Source organism: Oreochromis aureus, linkage group 22, assembly GCF_013358895.1.
Source record: "Oreochromis aureus strain Israel breed Guangdong linkage group 22, ZZ_aureus, whole genome shotgun sequence".
NCBI classification, from domain to species: domain Eukaryota; kingdom Metazoa; phylum Chordata; class Actinopteri; order Cichliformes; family Cichlidae; genus Oreochromis; species Oreochromis aureus.
Window position 1 is genome coordinate 1,176,217 of NC_052962.1, and position 23,431 is coordinate 1,199,647.

The window sequence follows — 23,431 nt, forward strand, 5'->3', positions numbered from 1 at the left end:
TATCATTCATGTAACATGTGAAATAAAGGGGGAAGTAAAAATAGTGTGAAAAATACACAACATGTGGAAAAGCAACCGCGTAATTTTTGGTGACAATAATAGGAGTTTAGATGATTTTACAGTGAGCCTTGCTCTGAATGATCAGCGGTCCCCAACCTTAGCTGCTCCACGGACGGTTTAATATCAGACATTATTTTCACGGACCGGCCTTTAAGGTGTGGCGGATAAATACAACAAAATAAATACGACTGAGACAAAAACGGTGGTATTTTGTAAATATAACAATAAAGGTGAATTCACTGTGTAATTGTGTAACTTTATTAGCAGCGTCCTCCTGAAATGCACCAACAACACTGAGAGTAACATCCTCCTCTCTGCCCCTTAATGCTCTCTGGTCGCTATGGTAACGCGTAAACATTTCTTTCAAAATAATACGCACAACTACAACACGGGAAAGACCCAGGGAAACTGAGTTAACGATACAAACCCTGAAAACCATCAATTTCACACCCGAGCCTCAACTCTCAGGGCCTGATACCCAACGACTCACAGACCGGTACCGGTCCGTGGCCCGGAGGTTGGGGACCGCTGCCTTATCTTCCACAGTGGCCGCAGGCTCAGCAGATCATTTGACGATCCTCCCCAGCCACTCTTCATAGTTGCCTTTGAGGCATTCCCAGGCCTTACCAAAAATATCATCTCCGGCCAGTTCCGGGTCTGCTCCTGCTTTTTTCCAGCATGTGTGGAATGCCTGTTAATCAGGTGCCTGAAAAACCTCATCTGGCTCCTTTATAAGAAATTCTATGATTGCATAAAAATTCAGATGATGTCTCTGTTAGAGGAAAATGTGTTTGCATTGATAGTGACAGGGGTGATTGCTCAGTCCTAGTTCTTCTGGACCTTAGCTCAGCCTTTGATACCGTTGACCATCAGATCTTAATCCATCACTTAAATCGCATGGTAGGGATATCTGGATCTGTCCTAAAGTGGTTCACCTCATTTCTGGAAGATAGGACGCTTTTAGTTTCAGTGGGAAACTTCCGATCAGACGCGGCTAAGTTTCTATGTGGAGTCCCACAAGGTTCGGTTTTAAGCCCCCTGTTATTTTCACTATATATTCTTCCCTTAGGCCGGATCATTAGCGGTTTCAAAAATATTTCCTACCATTTGTATGCAGACGACATCCAATTATACATCTCTTTTAAACCTTGGGAATTAGACAAGCTATCCACTCTTATGGACTGTCTTAAGGAAATTAATCTTTGGATGACAAACAATTTTCTGCAGCTGAACGCAGACAAGACCGAGTGCTTAATCCTTGCCCCAGAGAATATCAAGCCCCAAATTAGTCAACATCTGGGTGCTTTTTCATCGTCGATAAAAGCCACTGCTCGGAATCTTGGGATAATTTTCGATCAATCTTTGTCCTTTGACGCTCATATTAAATCCGTGACCCGCTCCTGCTTTTTTCATTTAAGAAATATTGCCAAACTCAGGACTATTGTCTCCACAACCGAACTGGAGATGCTTGTCCACACCTTCATTTCCTCCCGGCTAGACTATTGTAATGCACTCTTCTCCTGTGTATCTAAGGCTTCACTAAATCGGCTCCAAGCGGTTCAAAATGCTGCAGCAAGGCTTTTAACCCACAGTAATAAATTTTCCCATATCACTCCTATACTAAAATCCTTGCATTGGCTTCCGGTTGGGTATAGATATAAGTTTAAAATCCTCACCTTTACGTTTATGTCTCTACAAGGTGAGGCCCCCACCTATATCTCGGAGCTTCTCCAACCCTATTCTCCAAAGCGGACTCTTAGATCCACTGATAGTGGTCTTCTATCTATTCCACGGACTCGTTTGAAAACAAAGGGGGATCACGCTTTTCAAACCCTGGCTCCAATACTGTGGAACGGTTTACCCTCCCCACTACGCACCATCGACACTGTGGCTTCTTTTAAAAAACAGCTTAAAACTCATCTGTTTAGACAGGCATTTGGGTAATGTTCGTGTGTAATATGTTGTTTTATTCTATATTTATACTGTACTATTGCTTTGTTTGATATGCTTTTATACTTCCTTTATGTTGCTATATTGTTTGTTTGACATGCCTTCATGTGAAGCACTTTGTAACAGCGTTTTGTCTTAAAAAGTGCTATATAAATACATTTTACTTACTTACTTACTAGTGGATGAGTGGTTGCAGGAGGTTGCCAGGTGACATATATCAGAAACATCTTTGCATCTGCTCTGGTCAGGAGCGTGTTGACACAGTCAGCTGTAGTTAGTAGTTCAGTGGTGAGCCACAAGGTTTACTGAGAAGGCAAACGTTCTCTGTTTCAGTGTGAATGGTGCTTGGTTAGTTAGCAAGTCTGCAGACTCCAAGCAGCCACAGCAGTCCTTCATCACCAGGGCAGTCCCAGCATTTCTGTTTCAGCACCCTCTTTGTTCCCCCAGCAGAACCTTTAGCAACCCTTGTTCCTAGCAACTGGTAGTTAGAGTAGGATAGAATAGCTTTTTATTGTCACTGTTACAAGAACAGTGAAAGGCAGTTTGGCATCTCCCCATGTGTGTGGAGTACACAATAGCGTAAGTATTTACACAATAACAGACAAATTTACATTTACACAAGAAAGATATGTACGGTGATATGTATGTATGATAGGTTAATTGGATAATCCAAATTGCCACTAGGTGTAAATGTGCGAGTGAATGTGAGTGCGAATGGTTGTCTGTCCTTGTGTGTTGGCCCTGCGACAGACTGGCGACCTGTCCAGGGCGTACCCCGCCTCTCGCCCTATGACAGCTGGGATAGGCTCCAGCGCCCCCCGCGACCCTGAAAAGGATAAGCGGAAGCGAATGGATGGATGGATGGATGGAGATATGTACGAGTTACACATACACCTGCAAACATACACGCACATACATACATATATGTATATATATACATATATGCATCCATACATGCATACACACACATATTTCCACATACACGCTTACGTCTATACTTTAACATACATGCCATCTAACTAGCAGGTGCATTGAGAGGTGAAGTGTGATCAGTGATATTGCACATTGAGTGGGGGGGTGCTGTTTGAACTATACTAAATAAGGTTATAATAAATACAGTTTAAAGAGGTAAGGGTGTTGGTTGCATTGAAGTATAAACAGAAATACGATTTATAAATAAGGTGTAATGTCCATGAGTGTTGGCAGTGCAGTTATCCTCCAATCAGGGAGGAGGTAGGGCATGTTTGACAGCCTGTGGGTAAAAACTTCTGTTGAGTCTGTTTGTCTTCGACCTGATGGACCTGTAGCGTTTACCAGAGGGAAGGGGGGAAAAAAGTGAGTGTCCAGGGTAGGGCTGGGCTATATCATACCCTTCACAGTAATACCGGTGTAATTTTGGGCAACGATAGGAAAATGAAATATCGCGATAGAATGTGGGTAAAACGCGCATGCGCAGTGCCTTTGTTTACATACGCACATGGCGGCGACGCAGAATGAGAAGAGCGAAAGTGGATCGTTGAATGAAACAGATGAACCAGAATTGGTTTGTAAAAATGCTGCAACTTCAGTGGTGTGGAACTGGTTTAGCTTTCGTCCGTCAGATACACAACAAAGCACTACTTTTGGTAGCGCATGCTAGCGGGCCGTCGTTATTACCGTGTTGTTTGGAAACTACACCACACTTAAAATCAATACTTTGATTTTTCTCAAAAATCGACAGTGCCCCTTATAATCCCGTGTGCCTTATGTATGAATTCTGGTTGTGTTTACTGACCTCGAAACGATTTTATGTACACGGCGCTCGAAAATCTGTCAAATGTTTTAGTCCGACTTTGCTAAGCACGAAGCCGCACTGCTGGATGGATTGTTGGAGCATTACAGCTATCGTAGGCAGGAGCCTCGCGGAGTGATACGTACTGTGCTTCAACATAATATTAGCGTATTGTGTGTGTATAACCTCTTTTTAAGTTTTGTGGATATTATACATGGTTATGCTGAGGATATGTCGGCCAGTTTCCACTGGAAATGCCTTTTGGTTAAACTGGAAAAACGAGGAATTTGCACTGTTACATTTTTATATGACTTTAATGCACATAAAAAACAGCTGCTTGTTTAAGTGAAAATACATTGATGGGGTTTTTTGCACTAATAAAGTTGTGGAGTTGTAAAGTATTTTGTCTCGCGTCAATTATATCATCAGTTATATCGTTATCGCAAATTTTCAAATGTATATCGTGATATATATTTTTGGCCATATCGCCCTGCTCTACTTTCTACCCTTTCTACCTCCTCCCCATCAATGTAGAGGGTAGAGTGCTCAGATCGCTTTGTTCTTTGTTTGTTCTGAAGTCGATTACCATCTCCTTGGTCTTGGCTGTGTTCAGATGCAGGTTGTTGTCGTCACACCATTGCTTCAGATGCTGAACCTCCTCTCTGTAGGCTGAATCATCGTTGTTGTCGATCAGTCCTATGACAGTGGTGTCATCAGCAAATTTTATAATGGTGTTACTGGTGTGGATTGGTGAACAGTCATGAGTGAAAAGTGAGTATAAGAGGGGACTGAGGACACACCCCTGTGGGACACCCACATTCAGAATGAGGGTGGAGGAGGTGTGCTCTCCCATTCTGACGTTCTGGGGTCTGTTGCTCAGGAAGTCCAGTATCCAGCTGCACAGTGAGCTGCTGAGTCCTAAGTTGCTTAGTTTATTAACCAGTTTGTGGGGTTGAACTGTATTGAAGGCAGAGCTGAAGTCCACAAACAGCATTCTCACATAGGTGTTACTACAGTCCAGGTGTGTGAGGGCTGTGTGAAGAGCTGTTATTATGGCATCCTCTGTCGACCTGTTTGCCCTGTATGCAAACTGGTGTGGATCGAGGTTTGCAGGGATGGCAGCTTTAATGTGGGACATGATGAGCTGTTGAAACATTTGGCAATTATGGGTGTTAAAGCAACTGGACGATAGTCATTCAAGCAGCTCACTGTGTTCTTCTTGGGCACTGGAACGATGGTGGCTGACTTAAGGCAGGATGGTACTACAGACTGTAGCAGTGAGAGGTTGAAGATGGTGGTGAAAACCTCTGCTAGTTGGTCTGCACATGCTTTAAGCACTCTACCGGCTACACCGTCAGGACCAGCTGCTTTCTCGCGTTGACTCTGCGCAGTGTGGCTCTGACCTGGTGCTGCTCCAGCTGGATGGGAGCGTCGTCCTCTCTGTAACGGCAGGATGGGTGATGGTGTCCCTGTTTTCTTGGTCAAAGCGGGCGAAGAAATGGTTTAGGGTGTCAGGTAAGGTGATGTCTGGGGAGTTGGTTTGTGTGCAACTGTCTTTGTAGCCAGTGAGTGTCTTGATCCCCTGCCACATGTTTCTGGAGTTCTTTGTGTTAAAGTGTTCCTCGATGCGCTGTTTGTATTTGCGCTTGGCTTCTTTTATGCCTTTAACCAGAGATTGGCGTGCCTCTTTGTAGACTTGTTGGTCTCCTGATTTGAAGGCGCTGTCACGTGCTCTTAGTAGGGCTCTCACCTCACTGTTGAGCCATGGCTTCTGGTTTGGGAACACTTTAACAGTCTTTGTTGTTGTTACGCTCTCAGTACAGAAGCTGATGTATGAGAGTACGGCAGATGTGTGGCCCTCCAAGTCTGATCCTTCTGCAAATACACTCCAATTCGTATTATCAAAACAGTCTTGTAGGGCCGTGGTGGCTTCCGCGGTCCACACTCTTACTGATTTTTCAGATGGCTTTTGTCTTTGAATTAGAGGTTTATAAGCAGGGATCAGGGACACAGAGAGATGATCAGAGAGTCCGAGATGAGGCAGGGGGGTGGCCTTGTAAGCATCTGGGATGTTGGTGTAGACCTGGTCTAGTGTGTTGTTTTCCCTCGTCGGAAAGCTCACGTTAGCACTAACTGACCCTCGGCCTATGTGACCGAGGCCTTAGCCAGTTTCAGATTACGTCCATACAGGTGTTACGTTTTAAGACAAATGGACCCAGATTTCCCAGCTGGCATGTTTGTAATACACAGGAACAGTGTCACAGTGAACAACAAGTCATTAACTAGAAAATGTGCTCCCTCTTTAAAATGCATGTGGATACTGGAACCTGAAATAAATGGCTTAAAATGACTGAAATACTCTGTCAGTGTTGTCACCACAATGAATCCAACCACTGGCAGTAAAAACTGTTTGACACACAAACATAGATTTCTTTGAGCCACATCAGGCTAGAGCCTCACGCAGAGTGGAGAGACGTGTCGGCCTCGGGTCCCCCACCAGGCCCCGGCACACTGCGACAGGCCAGACTATTTTTATCCATCCAGAGGAACATGTCGGCATCCTTTCTCCAGCCTGCTTCCATAATTCCTCTCTGTGTCCAAACACACGCTGACAAGAAATAGGTCTGCAGCAGCTGGCGCTTTATAACAGCCTGCTGTTTCACACCAACAGCTCCGCTCACAGTCTGTCCCTACACTTCTGTGCTTCACACACGGCTTTCTTTCACTGCGTAAATGATGAAAGTAAAAGTAATACAAGAACTGACAGGAGCATCTGGCCTAATTCCAGTAGAAAATGGAATTGGATTAGTGCATCTCCTCTCACAGCTGTGTGTGTGTCTGTGTGTGTGTGTCTATGTGTGTGTGTGTGTGTGTGTGTGTGTGTGTGTGTGTGTGTGTGTGTGTGTGTGTGTGTGTGTGTGTGTGTGTGTGTGTGTGTGTGTGTGTGTGTGTGTGTGTGTGTGTGTGTGTGTGTGTGTGTGTGTGTGTGTGTGTGTGTGTCTGTGTGTGTGTGTGTGTGTGTGTGTGTGTGTGTGTGTGTGTGTGCGTGTGTGTGTGTGTGTGTGTGTGTGCACGTGTGTGTGTGTGTGTCTGTGTGCACGTGTGTGTGTGTGTGTGTGTGTGTGTGTGTGTGTGTGTGTGTGTGTGGGCTTGTAGCTGTGTTTCATGCTTGCATTCACATGCCACAGACATCAGCCCTCCACATGATATTAATCATACTCTGTGTTTCACAAAGGTTTGAGATCCAGTCTTTGTTACTGACAGCGGTCTGAGTTTTGTATTATTAGATAGCAGCTGTAAACTTTGTGCAGCTGATAATTATAATCTTCAGTCATTTCCTGGCTCGTTGTGGCGCAGGGACTGAAAACACACAAACAGAGCTTCTTTTTTAGCGCCTGTCGGTAAAAAGATTCTCTTCTTTTCTCCCCCTTTATTTTTGTACGTGCAGCGCCGGCCCTAAAGGAGACAACATCTATGAATGGAGGTCCACCATCCTGGGCCCTCCAGGCTCCGTGTACGAGGGGGGAGTGTTCTTCCTGGACATCGCCTTCACACCAGACTACCCCTTCAAACCACCCAAGGTGAATGACGCCCTGCAGCTATGCTCCTCTCCTAGAGCTGTGAACAATGGCACCGTTGTCCTAGCTGGCTGTCACTGTTGTCCAACAACAACGAGTCATTTAAGGCTCGTTAACCTTCAGCATGTTGACAAAACAACGTGTGACTGCAGCCCAGGACAAAGGATGCTCATACTGAGCACATGGCTGATTTCTTTTTGTCTCTAATCCTCAAAAGACCAAATGAAAGAAGTGTCAGTGTATCTTTAAATGCAAAGCTTTTAGTAGAAGTCAGACTGAATTCTTTAGGACAGCTTCTTTTATTTATTTTATTCTCAGTCAGTTTTCATTACAAACTACATTCATTGGTGGGATTTCACATGTTCTGCTCTTATAGATAATAACTGAACCCAAACTGAATTATGGCGTACAATTTCCCCACAGTGCCAATAAAATCAGATAAGAGAGGGGAACAAAACAGCAGATTAACCACACCACTGAAACACAGGGACACAGTGACAGTCAGACAGTCTGTGATACAAACACACAAACTGGCACTTACAACAGTCAGGAATAACACAGAGGAAACATCGTGAACAACACTGTAAATTTCAAAGTTCGTACTGTGCAGCATTCAGGAAAACTGCAAAATACCAGGAGCTGCATATCAGAGTGTTCAGGTTTGGTTTGTGTGTTCATCAATGCCAGAAGAATTCAGAGTCAGCAGCAGCTTGGTGCTGCTAATCAAACACACTGGATTAGATCATTAGTGAGTGTGACCACCTCTTTGGCAGTTTGTAGTCAGCAGCATGTAGGAGTGTGTCAATGCCACTGGAGTGGGCGTCCCAGGAAACTTACCGCAAGTTCAAACCATGCAGTGCTCAGACGTAACTGCCTGTTTTGAAAGGATTGTTAGGGGAACGTTTCTCAAAATCTTGTGGACCACAAGACCACAGCTGAGATGCTCCAACACACAGTGGCACAAACCAGACGTGGCATTTAGCATAATCGCCTCACTGTCAAACATGCTGGTGAACGTGGTGGCGATGTGGGGTTGTTTGGTTTTTGGGCACTCTGAAGTCATTGTATGAAGTCAAATGTGAGGCTGCCTGTCTGACTACAAAGGCTTGACCTAAACTGGGTCACACAGCAGCAGGACAATGATGCCAAGAAACCCTACAGCAGAATGGCTGCAAAACGGCAGAATCAAGGTTTCACAACAGGATCTAAAGAGAGCTGTGCATAAACCAACAGCTGCGAACTTCAGCGAACTGAAACGATGCTGGAAAGAATAGATGGACCCATGGTGCAGGAAGTCTAATCGTTATTGTTTCTGCACAGTTTTGTCTGTAGCAGAGCTCCAAGTGTAGCTCCCTCTGTCATGAGCTAAACTGGGTGCTGAGCCGTCTTTCATCATTACCACAGGGCTGCTGTTGAAATATTCCTCTCCTCTATTTGACCCTCTGCCTAAAACTGTGCTCACACCATCAGTGCTCAAAGTGATTTTTCACTGCGCTGTCACAACAAAAGCTGAACTGGTTCCAAGTTTGGGTTGTTTTTATTCCAGTAAACAGACGCAGCATCCACTGGGATGTTCTCAACGAGCACCAGACCAACAGTTCAGTGACACGTTGGTGAAAGTGTAGCTGGTCATGGGTGCACTGTGTCACAGTGGATTAAGCATCAGGGACGTAGTGTTGTTTTTGTAACCAAGCATCCACACGTTTGAAATCTGATCTCTAATCTCAAACCCAGTTCTCTCTCTGGTTCTGTGTCCTTCCTCACACCATCAGGAGTGGATGTAATGTTTGAAGCAGCCACACAGCTGTGAAACGATATTCTCTGCAGGTCGGGGTCCCTTAAACTCTGCAGCAGGGCTCGGTCTTTATCACCAACTTTTGTGGTGGAAACCCTGCTTTACAGTTAGTGCAGCCTCTGAGACGGCCACAAGATGTGCTGCTTTTCCCCCACCGTGTGTGTCCTACTGCAGTTTCTAAAACTGCTGTAGGACGTTGTGCGTTTATGCAGGCTGAGGAGGAGACGCACCATCAGAGGCAGAACCCTCAGAAACGGGCAAAACCCTGGAACAGAGATCTAAACTTTTTGCAGCATTTGCCTGTTTAAATCAAACACTGACAGTTTGTATCAAAGCAATGTGGTGCTTCTGATCGCCTTGTCTTGTCCTCATATTCATGCCCTAGCATTCAGCTGCATTCGGCCACCCTCCAGTAGAGTCTAGGAATACTCACTAAGTAATATTTAACTGCTATTTATGTGCTTAAACGATAAGGCAAAGGACAAACAGGAAACTATCCGTGCCATATTTAATGCTTTACTGTGGTCGTTTAGTGTCTGTGCACATGTGCGGCTGACAGGAGCAGGCCAAAACTACTTGTTAGGAAATATGCATACGATGTTTTGCACTGAGGATGTTCTTGACCACCAAATGTTGGGATTCAACTAAATATTCACAGCATGTTTTTAGCAAACCTTTGCTAAGGGTGTACTCACATGTGCCAAACTCTAATCCTGTGGGGAAAATGAACATTCACAGGAACGTCCAGAGTCATATTTTTAGTGGAATTTCACAAAGCTTGTTTGATTTTCTTTCATCTACTTTGTGTTACAAGGCCATTACAGACCACCATGATAACAAAGTCTGTTAACTTTGTTACAAGTTCTGAATTCTTGCTCTTTAATTTCCTTGTTGTTGGGTCTGTATCTTGGAATCTCTGACTTGTTCCAGTATGTATATGTTGGAAAATCTGCATCCTCAACACTGAGCTGCTTACAGACTTGTGCTCTATCCAGACAGAACAGGGAGGAAGGGTCAGTTACTTTAATCAGCTGCTTAAATCTGATATTTTCAGCTGCTCTTCTTGGCATACTGTAGTGTACAATAAAGTAGGCTGCTGCATTTGCAGTATCAATATCTTAGTCGTCAGGAGCAGCACTGGGGAAAGTATCTGTAGTGTTGCACAGTGCAGGTGAGCTGTATGTGCACTGTGCAAGGACAGCACGGCGTCACATGGTAGACATGATTGGTGGCGTTCCCGCCTTTGTGGAAACATGTGGTTTGCAGGCACTGCTGGTGTATACAGCTGCAGTTGCCCAAACATGTGCCGATGATTAGTTCAGCTCAGTGCTGGCTGTGGTAACATGGATGGACTTTAAATAAACTATCTCTCATATTTCCATATGTCTCATATGGTTATGTGAAATAGAAAGTCACGAGTGTGAGGGACGCTGCAGTGGTGAAGTTAAGACCAGCATGGGAATCATTCAGATCATCCCTAACCTCTCCTACCAGAAGTCATCTGTGAAACACTGTTTCACAGTTTGTGTAATCAGATTTTGATGCTCCATCTGTCCAGTGTGTATCACTTTTTGTTTTGTGGTTTTGAAATTTACAGCAGCCAAGTTATTGGGAATCATGTGACCAGGCCTCAATATATGGTCTCCTGTTCAGTGTCAGACATGACTCCCAAAGAGAAGGTGAGCCTGTGTGGTTCCTCACCAGCTCCAAGTGCCCTCACACAGAGCCCACCCTAACTCTTGGCCTCCTGTCACCTTGTTTTTCCATCGTGGTCGTGATCTTTGCCATCCAACGTACAGCGAGCGATGTGACAGCTGCTCACTGCACTGGATCACTCACTAAAACTTCTCACTTAGGTTGAGAAGGCTGACACTGATACTTTAGAGGCTGAGCATTGCAGGGATGCTGCATCAGTATTTGTATGTTGGTCCCAGCTCTGCCCAGTGCAGAGCTGGATGAGTGACAGCTGAGGTGAGATTCCCCGAGCACTGTGCCCTGCAGTAACTCGTGGCTTTGAACTAAACTTCTCTATACACTTGATCTTCCTCTGCATGATATAAATCTCATTTTCTGAGATTTCATTTCCAGTCTGCATGCATAATATCCTTGGGCAAGATCCTAACCCCGAGCTGCTCTCTGACCACATCCATCAGAGTGTAGCTCACACAGAAAAATGTGCTAGCATGAATGAATGAAGGAGACATAAACAAGGGACACAAGAAGGCATCAAGGCCAGGTTAAGGGCTGACCCCGGCTGACTGGCAGTTTCCTCAGTCCTGTTGGCTAAATGGTAAATTATATAATTCTTTTATACTCTACCTGAGCACTCAAAGCATTTTATACAACTCGGCGCATTCATCCAGTCATACGAGAACTTTTTCCTATACATTCATGCGATCGATGCCTCGGAGAGCAGCTCAGGGTCAGTGTCCAAGGATATTATGCGTGCAGACTGGAGGAGCCAGGGATCAAACACCACCTGAGCTACAGCTACCCCAGGTCTTCTTTTTTTTTTACCTCATTTCCATTTGTTACATGCACAACAAGAGGGACTCATACACTGGCTCATGTACGTTCAAACATAAAAAATGCATATACTGCAGCTCCCTTACCTCACATTGATCATCTGACTGTTCTGCTGAAGCCAGCTTACAGGCTCGGAGGAAGATGAGAGCCACCAAAGACATGAGATTGCAGCCACAGGAGGCTTCTGTGTGTACAGGGCTGCTTTGAGTGCACACAGTGGAGCGTTTCAAAGAGACGGCAGACCTAGAGGAATATTCGTGATGGGATTTATAAACAAATGCACCGATTTGCTAAATCTGTCAGGCTGCATTCCAGAAATAAACCTCGGCTAACCGGGAGGTCGGCTTCTTGTAGAGGATTTGTGACGCTGCATTCAGAGCTGGTGACACTGAAGCAAAGAACAACCTAAAAACAGTTGTCCAATGAATTCACCAAGGACATGAGGCATTTATCGCAAAGACTTTAGGCACTGAACAGTGGACAGGTTAGAGGTTGCAAACAACTATCACTGCATCCAGCCTGCCAGGTATTGGATGTGACTGCAGACAGCATGAGGAGGGTTTCTGCAACATGGGTCCAGATCACATCCCAGGCTGCGTGCCAACAGACTGAAGAACAGCTGACAGATATCTTCATGGACTCTCAGCCAAAGCAGAGTGCCAGCCTGCTTTAAAAGTGCCACCTGAATACCTCCTCCTGAGTCGCGAAGCGCAGCTTCTGTAACATGAAATGCTTTGAGAGGCTTCAACCACATCAGCTCATGCTTCCCAACCAAGCTGGGCCCGCTGCTGTTCAGAACAAACCATTCAGCCGAGGTTTCCACCCTGTTTCACTCTGACTCACGTAGAGAAACAAGAAGGCTTCAGCCAGAATCCTGCTCATTGATTTCATCTCACCCTGAAATATGTCGTGGCTGCTGGGCTTGGAGCCTGACACGTGCACTCAGGATAGATAATGTTGCTAAAATACACGGTATGCACCGAGCCCCTTCTGCTCACATTACTGACATGTGACATCACCAGTCACGTCACACACAGGATGCATCACATCCCATGATGCATTGAGTTCCCATGATGCATTGAGTTTTTCCTTCCCACTGTCGTCAAAGTGCTTGCTCATAGGGGGTCATATGATTGTTGGGTTTTTCTCTGTACCTATAAAGCGCCTTCAGGCGACTTTTGTTGTGATTTGGCGCTATATAAATAAAATTGAATTGAATTGAATTAAATAGGTGTTGGTCTTACAGCCAACCACAACGAGTCCGCTTACAGGAAAGAGAAGGAGCAGCTGACAGCCTGAGACTATAACTGACTTCAGCATCTGACGTCACCTATCTGCAGCGCTCTGGCAGAAAGGATTCACAGCACGAGTTCTCGGGAGTTCAGACAGATTCAATTTTATTTTATTTGTATAGCACCAAATCACTACAGCAGTCACCTCAAGGCACTTTATATTGTACAGTAGATAGCACAATAATACATACAGAGAAAAACCCAACAATCATATGACCCCCTATGAGCAAGCACTTTGGTGACAGCGGGAAGGAAAAACTCCCTTTTAACAGGAAGAAACCTCCGGCAGAACCAGACTCAGGGAGGGGCGGGGCCATCTGCTGCGACCGGTTGGGGTGAGAGAAGGAAGACAGGATAAAGACATGCTGTGGAAGAGAGACAGAGATTAATAACAAGGATGATTCAGTGCAGAGAGGTCACTTGGTGTTCGCTCGCTCTGCGTTAGAGTATCACTTCCTGTTCCTGCTCAAACACAGTGGTGTTTCTGAGTAGCTTTTCTGCTTAGCAATTTAATTTAAATCTTTTGATACATCCCCTCTTCATAGTATAATCTTAACGTCCTTCATCTGAATCACCCTTTCTGTGTACTCACTGCCTAATTTATAGCCAAAGTATTCACTCACTGTCTCTTTACTGTTTCGTTAGCTTAGCTTAGCTCGTAGCCGACTCGTTAGCACCATGGCTACTTCACCTGTCCCTCCTGCACTTTCCTGCTCATTGTGTCAGATGTTTAGCTACTCCTCGGCCTCCTTTAGCAGTAATGATACCTGTAATAAATGTAGTATATTTGCAGCTCTGGAGGCCAGGATTACTGAATTGGAGACTCAGCTTCGCACCCTTCATTCACCCGTAGCTAGCCAGGCCCCTGTAGCTGGTGCAGCCGAAGATAGCATAGGCCCCGCTAGCTGTTCCCCGGCAGACCCCAAGCAGCTGGGGAAAGAGGGCGGCTGGGTGACGGTGAGGAGGAAGCATAGTCCTAAACAGAAGCCCCAGGTACACCACCAACCTGTTCATGTGTTCAACTGCTTTTTTCCCCACTCGGCGACACACCCGCTGGGGTCAAACTCTGGTAATTGGTGATTCTGTTCTCAGACATGTGAAGCTAGAGACACCGGCAACCATAGTCAATTGTCTTCCAGGGGCCAGAGCAGGCGACATTGAAGGAAATTTAAAACTGCTGGCTAAGGGTAAACGTAAATACAGTAAGATCATAATTCACGTCGGCAGTAATGACACCCGGTTACGCCAATCGGAGGTCACTAAAATCAATATTGAATCGGTGTGTAACTTTGCCAAAACAATGTGGGACTCTGTAGTTTTCTCTGGTCCCCTCCCCAATCAGACCAGGAGTGACATGTTTAGCCGCATGTTCTCCTTAAATTGCTGGCTGTCTGAGTGGTGTCCCAGAAACGATGTGGGCTTCATAGATAATTGGCAAACCTTCTGGAGGAAACCTGGTCTTGTTAGGAGAGACGGCATCCATCCCACTTTGGATGGAGCAGCTCTCATTTCTAGAAATATGGACCAATTTATTAAACCCCCAAAATATGACTATCCAGAGTTGGGACCAGGAAGCAGAGTTGCAGTCTTACAGGCCTCTCTGCAGCTTCTCTCCTCCTGCTACCCCCAAAAACCCATCTCCATTGAGACTGTGTCAGCTCCCAAACAGACAAAAACAAACTAAAAACCAGCAATAAACAACTTAAACATAAAAATCACAAAGAAAGAACAATACAGTATCCACATCTGAACCAAAGAGTAAAACAGTGAAATGTGGATTATTAAATATTAGGTCGCTCTCCTCCAAGTCTCTGTTAGTACATGACTTAATAATTGATCAACAAATCGATTTACTCTGCCTTACAGAAACCTGGTTGCAGCAGGATGAGTATGTTAGTTTAAATGAATCAACACCCCCGAGTCATTCTAACTACCAGAAACCTCGAAGCACAGGCCGAGGGGGCGGTGTGGCAGCAATTTTCACACCAGCCTATTAATTAACGAAAGACCAAGACAGACTTTTAATTCATTTGAAAGCCTGATGCTTAGCCTTGTCCACCCCAGCTGTAAAACTCAGAAACCAGTCTTACTTGTTATCATCTATCGTCCACCTGGGCCTTACACAGAGTTTCTCTCTGATTTCTCAGACTTTTATCTGATTTAGTGCTCAGCTCAGATAAAATCATTATTGTGGGTGATTTTAACATCCATGTAGATGCTAAAATGACAGCCTCAACATGGCATTTAATCTGTTATTAGACTCAATTGGCTTCTCCCAAAATGTAAAAGAACCCACCACCACCACTTTAATCACACTCTAGATCTTGTTTTAACATATGGCATAGAAACTGAACATTTAACAGTGTTTCCTGAAAACCCTCTGCTGTCTGATCATTTCCTGATAACATTTACATTTACAATAATTGATTACACAGCAGTGGAGAGTAGACTTTATCAAAGTAGATGTCTTTCTGAAAGTGCTGTAACTAAGTTTAAGAATATAATCCACCCACTGTTATCATCTTCAATGCCCTGTACCAACATAGAGCAGAGCAGCTATCTGAACGCTACTCCAACAGAGGTCGATTATCTTGTTAATAATTTTACCTCCTCACTACGTACGACTCTGGATACTGTAGCTCCTGTGAAAACTAAGGCTTCAAATCAGAAGTACCTGACTCCGTGGTATAATTCTCAAACACGTAGCCTAAAGCAGATAACTCGTAAGCTGGAGAGGAAATGGCGTGTCACAAATTTAGAGGATCATCATTTAGCCTGGAGAAATAGTTTGCTGCTTTATAAGAAAGCCCTCCGCAAAGCCAGAACATCTTACTATTCGTCACTGATTGAAGACAATAAGAACAACCCCAGGTTTCTCTTCAGCACTGTAGCCAGGCTGACAAACAGTCAGAGCTCTACTGAGCCAACAATCCCTTTAACGTTAACTAGTAATGACTTCATGAACTTCTTCACAAATAACATTTTACTCATCAGAGAAAAAATGACCAATAATCATCCCACAGATGTAATATTATCTACAGCTACTTTTAGTACCATCGATGTTAAGTTAGACTCTTTTTCTCCAATTGATCTTTCTGAGTTAACTTCAATAATTAATTCCTCCAAACCATCAACGTGTCTTTTAGACCCCATTCCTACAAAACTGCTCAAAGAAGTCCTGCCATTAATTAATTCTTCGATCTTAAATATGATCAACCTATCTCTAATAATCGGCTATGTACCACAGGCCTTCAAGGTGGCTGTAGTTAAACCTTTACTTAAAAAGCATCTCTAGACCCAGCTGTCTTAGCTAATTATAGGCCAATCTCCAACCTTCCTTTCATATCAAAAATCCTTGAAAGAGTAGTTGTCAAACAGCTAACAGATCATCTGCAGAGGAATGGCTTATTTGAAGAGTTTCAGTCAGGTTTCAGAGCTCATCACAGCACAGAAACAGCTTTAGTGAAGGTTACAAATGATCTTCTTATGGCCTCTGACAGTGGACTCATCTCTGTGCTTGTCCTGCTAGACCTCAGTGCTGCGTTCGATACTGTTGACCATAATATCCTATTAGAGCGATTAGAACATGCTGTAGGTATTACAGGTACTGCACTGCAGTGGTTTGTATCATATCTATCTAATAGACTCCAATTTGTACATGTAAATGGAGAGTCCTCTTCACACACTAAGGTCAATTATGGAGTTCCACAGGGTTCAGTGCTAGGACCAATTCTGTTTACATTATACATGCTTCCCTTAGGCAGTATCATTAGAAGACATAGCATAAATTTTCACTGCTATGCAGATGACACCCAGCTCTATCTGTCCATGAAGCCAGGTAACACACACCAATTAGTTAAACTGCAGGAATGTCTTAAAGACATAAAGACCTGGATGGCCGCTAACTTTCTGCTTCTTAATTCAGATCAAACTGAGGTTATTGTACTCGGCCCTGAAAATCTTAGAAATATGGTATCTAAGCAGATTCTTACTCTGGATGGCATTACCTTGGCCTCCAGTAACACTGTGAGGAACCTTGGAGTCATTTTTGACCAGGACATGTCCTTCAATGCACATATTAAACAAATATGTAAGACTGCTTTCTTCCATTTGTGCAACATCTCTAAAATTAGAAATATCCTGTCTCAGAGTGATGCTGAAAAACTAGTTCATGCATTTATTACTTCCAGGCTGGACTACTGTAATTCATTATTATCAGGATGTCCTAAAAACTCCCTGAAAAGTCTTCAGTTAATCCAAAATGCTGCAGCAAGAGTCCTGACAGGGACTAGAAAGAGAGAGCAGATTTCTCCTGTTTTGGCTTCCTGTTAAATCCAGAATTGAATTCAAAATCCTGCTCCTCAAAACTTTAAATGTTATCATCACACATCTGGCTAAGCAGTCTGAGTGCTGTGGGGAAAAAGCTATCAGGCATTTGAGTGCTCCTTGGTGTGATGAGTGTGACTGAGCTATGTGAGGGCTGACTGTCTACAGTGCAGGTGTCGAGGCCCAGACTTTCTCAGCAGCTCTCACTGTCCTGTCAGTCTGTGTTTGTAATCTGCGGTGCTGTTTCCAAACCAGGAAGAGATACGGTAGGTGAGATTATTTTCAGTGGCACTTCTGTAAAATATACTCATAGCTGGGACGGGAGGTCCACCTCCATCAGCCAGATGACGGAGAGGTCGGTTAGCTCATCTGTACTCTCAAACTCAATGCATCATGGGAATCCCCGGCAGTCTACGTCTATTGCAGCATAACTAAGGGAGGATTCAGGGTCACCTGGTCCAGCCCTAACTATATGCTTTAACAAAAAGGAAAGTTTGAAGCCTAATCTTGAAAGTAGAGATAGTGTCTGTCTCCTGAATCCAAACTGGAAGCTGGTTCCACAGAAGAGGGGCCTGAAAACTGAAGGCTCTGCCTCCCATTCTACTTTTAAATACTCTAGGAACAACAAGTAGCCCTGCAGTGTGAGAGCGAAGTGCTCTAATAGGGTGATATGGTACTACAAGGTCATTAAGATAAGATGGGGCCTGATTATTTAAGACCTTGTATGTGAGGAGCAGGATTTTGAATTCTGGATTTAACAGGAAGCCAATGAAGGGAAGCCAAAACAGGAGAAATCTGCTCTCTCTTTCTAGTCCCTGTCAGGACTCTTGCTGCAGCAAAGAGTACAGATGAGCTAACCGACCTCTCCGTCATCTGGCTGATGGAGGTGGACCTCCCGTCCCAGCTATGAGCATATTTTACAGAAGTGCCACTGAAAATAATCTCACCTACCGTATCTCTTCCTGGTTTGGAAACAGCACCGCAGATTACAAACACAGACTGACAGGACAGTGAGAGCTGCTGAGAAAGTCTGGGCCTCGACACCTGCACTGTAGACAGTCAGCCCTCACATAGCTCGGTCACACTCATCACACCAAGGAGCACTCAAATGCCTGATAGCTTTTTCCCCACAGCACTCAGACTGCTTAGCCAGATGTGTGATGATAACATTTAAAGTTTTTTAACATTCATACTGTTTAAGATAATATAATGCATATTTATAGTCTATGAATGAAGTCCTCTTAAATGTTCCCAACATTGTATCTGGCACTGCACCACTGCTGACGGTTAAACAGAGACAGATAAATGAATCTGTTTATCTTCAGCTGGTGTTCCCTTCATAACAGGAGGAGGGTTTATTTCTCTGAATGGAGGAAAGGTGACATGAACAAGGGCAAGCTACAGCTCATCAGCCTCCTTTCTAAAGACGCACAGAGGTCAAAGGTCACCCCTTAATGATGCAGTGGTCTTTGTGCTGAGCACTGGAATCTCTTTACTTCAGTGTTGATGCAGGCAGACCCACATAGACAGGATATGAAAAGCGCTGTCAGCCTGTGCTGGTTGTTTAATCTGACAAGTGTTTCACTGATTTAACTTGTCATGTCCTAAATGTCAGGAGGCATGTGCTAACAGACGGAGCTGCAGAAAAACGGTACAAGTCTGTTATCGTAGGCCTGTTTTATTGGGCCTGTTATGTTGTTAGTTATTCTGAATGGAAAAGAAATAGCGGCAGAAATGAGCTTTCTGTGAAGAGTGGCCGTCCTCTCCCTCAGAGTCAGGGTGAGGAGTTCAGAGTTAGATCTGCTACTCCTCGAAAAGAGCCAGCTGAGGTGGTCTCCTCCTGGGTTAGGTGGAGAACGGCACAATGTGCCACGCTTTTTGTTTTTCAGATGTTAATTTGTCATATTTTAATAAAACATGAGCATCTTTTGTAGTAATGTGTTTTCATATCATATTTAACATCAGTTTAAGTTTGTTGTTTCGTTTTCTTCATTGTGTCTTTGGAAGTTACTGTAATGCATTTATATGAATCATTATAACAGTGGGATTTGATATTGTCCATTGAACAGTCCTTAAATTTAACTTGATATCTGAGTGTTTCTCAGTTTTAGACTAGTCAGTCAGTCGGTTAAAATTAGCTGCAAGGAACACCTACAGTTAGGAGGAGGGAGGGTTCAGTACAATTTCAGCCTCCACGCTGACTCCTGGGTCGATATCTGCTCAACAAGTGTCACCATCAAGTAGTAATAACACATACATGGCTGCTAATTCAGCACCATGCTTCCCCTGTAAGTACCTGCGGTCATGTGATCAGAGAGTCATGTGATCAAATATACAGCATGTTAACAAGTTAGACTTGAAGTGATGGGATCATTATGTTTGCTCTCTGTTTCCCCACCTGGTTAGAAACCAGCAGCTCTCCTGGAAACACTGAGATGTGATGTATTATTACACTACTGAAGTATCTCTTTCTGATCAGTGTGATATCTGTGACAGGCACCAAGATATCCACTGATGTTTCCCATAATGTCCTAACGTGATGTTTCATTGTACTGAACAGTCTTTCAGCTGAACATGTCAGTAGACTCCGAGTACCATCGAGTTTTTGCCCTGACTCGAGTCCACCATAGTCCCAAAATATAAAGAACACTTGTTTATTTGATCACATTACATGTTGTTGATAATTAAATGAAGCCTAAAATAAGCCTTTTTTAAAACGTGTCATTGGCTCAGAGTTCAGGATGAACTATGAGAGTGACGCAGCATCAAATGAAACTGTCTTAATCAATCAGGTGACGTTCCGTACGAGGATCTACCACTGCAACATCAACAGTCAGGGCGTGATCTGCCTGGACATCCTGAAGGACAACTGGAGTCCTGCCCTCACCATCTCCAAGGTCCTACTGTCCATCTGCTCCCTGCTCACTGACTGCAACCCAGGTGAGAGACACACACACACACACACACAGATGCTGTCATGTATGTAATTTAGCTGTGACAGGCTGACTGATGTGCATAAATCATGTACTTTACTGTGAGGCTTAAGATGTGTTTGCAGCAGCAGCATCCCAAGAGAACAGACAGGCAGCTGTAGTGATGAAAACAATGATTGTGTGTGCGTGCCTGTGTGTGTGTGTGTGCGCCTGTGTGTGTGCGTGCCTGTTTGTGTGTGTGTGTGTGTGTGTGATAGACGGTTAAAAGTTCATAAGATCACGGTGAAAGCTGTGCACACTGTCCATGGTCCTGAAAGTAAAAGTGTAGTTTCAGAATAGTAGTCTAATTTTAATCTGTGTGCAGAGATCAGAAGAAAAGCATCTTCAACCATTCAAATCATTAAAATAGAAATGGCTGCTATTAAAATTCCCTGTTCCTGGATGATCATCAGGGTCGGGTCCAGAGTCACGGTCATCATTCCTCTTCTCTTACATACTGCCACGCTTCGACCTTTGCTGGGCTATGGAGAAGGGCGTCTTCAGTTCATTCCAAATGCACATCAATCAATCATCTTCATTATAGGCGCTGACGGGGGCATGACTGTAGCACTGCTCTGATTGTAGGGTTGGTTTTGATCCAGTGTCACGTTCCATGGAAATAAGATGTAAGCATGGTCATCATCAACAGATCTGGATCATTTGAAGCACAAGGAAGATACTCCGGACTGACCTACGAGCCCATCTCTGTACTCCACCCCACAGTTCTTGAAAATGTCTGATATTCTGGAAAACAAAGGCATTATGGACAGACCTCACATATTTTGCCTCAGCGTGGATTCTATAATGTCTTGTTTTCCACATAAACACACAAATGTCCCATTCTTTTCCTCCATGCAGCAGTAACTGCCCCTGTGTCGGTTGGGTTGCTTTTTTTGGCATTAATTATGAGTACAATTAGCAGTGAACTGTGGCTCAGTTTGCTTGGTTCATTTGAATCTTTTCCTCCTTCTATTTCGAGAAATGCAAAAATCTCAGATGCAAAGTCTTGTTGCTCTGCTGTCTTTGTAAATACCAGCGGTTAGTAACTAACACGTTGGTAAGTCTGGCACTAAACCGGTTAAACCCCCCCGTCACTGTGTGCAGAGCGGCTCCTGGTTTGGTGTTCAGCCAGCCTGTCCAGAGACGTTGTGAATTTGAGCAGAGTGCTTGTGAGGCCTGAATGAGTTCTTCTCTGCTCTGTCACTTTGCTGAGAGAGTAACCAGCAACACAATCAACAGTCATGCATGTGCCGTTTATCAAAAGATAGGTAGGCACAGGACTACAGCTGGAGGCCGCCATGATCACAGCTGATTTACTGTGCTGTTGCATCAGATCATGTGATACAAGCTTGACATCAGACTACAGGAAAGACTGAGCTCCACGTGTTTGAGTTTCCAGTGCTTGTAATAACATTTCTCTCCCTTCCAATGAGCCGAGGTTTTTGATGAGGCGGTGGTACCACAGGCCAGGTAATCAGCTGTTAGACAGCACCTTATGTCTGTGTGTGTAAACATGTCCTAATAAATGTATACCACTCACACAGATGACCCATCTGTGCCCCAGTAATATCTCACTTCCACCAGAGAGTCTGACGTTTCCAGTAAAGCAGCTGACTGATACAGGCTTTTTAAGACCAGTTCTAATATCTGGTGATTCAACCCCCTGTTTTTCTGTTAGAATGTTCCAGTTTATTTTGACTTACCTGACCGTCCAAAGACCTTCCACAGATCTATTGTACCTATTCAGGATGTCCTAATACACAGCGCATCAAACGTTTTTGCATACAGCACACTAACAATGTGACAGGAGGAAGTGTTACCTAAAAAGTTGTGGTGTAATTCCCGCCTGAAGGTTTTCTAAAAGGAATTTTGGCTGAGACCTGGTCAGAGCCCTTCCCCCACACTGAATAAATACACGATAGCAAGGCAGCTGACCAACCACTCATCAGACTGTCACATATAGTTTTGCTCTTCCACAGCGGTATTGACGAGCGTGCCTAAAGCCTGGCTGTGTCTTTTATATTATGAGTTTCAGAGAATTCATTTAGACTGCGAGAAACGTCACATCTGCCGTATCAGAGCTGTCTGTCAACAGCACTTTTCAGCATGTGACAGCCAACATGTGGTTAAACATGTCTGCTGTTTGTTCTTGTATTCCAGCTGACCCTCTGGTTGGAAGCATCGCCACACAGTACCTGACCAACAGAGCCGAGCACGACAGGATAGCCAAACAGTGGACCAAGCGCTACGCCACATAGAGCAGCTCCACTTCTAAAGGACCCCAGCTCCTACCCCAACCAACACACACACACACACCTCCTCTCTTCTGGAATCTATGGAAGCACACCCGCCCCTGTCATCCACCCTCCCCGACCCCCGAGATACGAACTGTTATTTGTTCCATGCTGACTTGAAAAGCTTCTTTTTTATACAAAGAGTCTATTGGGATTGTATTTTCCAATACACTGAATGTTGATATGGTCATGAAAAGCTTTAATACTGTTATTGTTCTGTTGATGTTGTTGTTCTTATTCTTGTTGCATTGTTTATAACATTGTTGCCACCCGTGTCATTCTCTTTATCTAAAAGCGTGCGTGATGATTTCCTCCCGTTTCATGTGATGTAAAAATGTTCATACTGAGTGAGTGCATTTCATTTTGTTTGTGTTTTTTCCAGCTCATGGTCAATATTAGTGCATGGCATCAGGATATGTGTTCATGTAGTGGACATCTAGTCCCGATATTTCTGTTCAGGCAGAACTGTGGCATGGAGTGAGCCCATCATCATGTATGACAATAGTGCTTAGTTTGCTGTACACTTAATGCCTTGTGAGAACATACATACTCATTGAATACTCAATAAAACACTGGCTGTCATGTGACACAGCTTCTCTCAGTCTGTTGTTTTAATTCAACACTGCGTGATGTCAGTGCGTGCTCATCGCTGTGACCACTTCCTGTCAGAAATGAGCTGTCAGAGGCTCACCACAGAGACTGAATGATTAGAAGGTGAGAGGTTATTCCCCTCTGGGTCAGACATGATTGTTAATGTGGCATCTGATGCAGTGTTTTCACAGTCACTTTCTAGTAACTTGTAGTAACGTGGATTCATTCTACTCGGTCACGCAGTACAGACTCGCTTGTTCCCCAGTCAGTCACAGC

At 44.2% G+C, this 23,431-nt stretch overlaps 1 protein-coding gene across 1 annotated transcript in view; it reads left to right on the top strand.

Annotated features, from left to right (window-relative positions):
• LOC116310454 (ubiquitin-conjugating enzyme E2 E2-like) overlaps window positions 1-23,165 on the top strand; it is a 73,389-nt gene extending 50,224 nt beyond the window's left edge. Inside the window, exons 4-6 of the mRNA XM_031727227.2 lie at window positions 7,230-7,362; window positions 20,091-20,238; window positions 22,431-23,165. Coding sequence (XP_031583087.1) covers window positions 7,230-7,362; window positions 20,091-20,238; window positions 22,431-22,528 — 379 coding nt within the window. The 3' untranslated portion in view covers window positions 22,529-23,165. The remainder of the gene's footprint in view (window positions 1-7,229; window positions 7,363-20,090; window positions 20,239-22,430) is intronic.
• The last annotated feature ends 266 nt before the right edge of the window (window positions 23,166-23,431 follow it).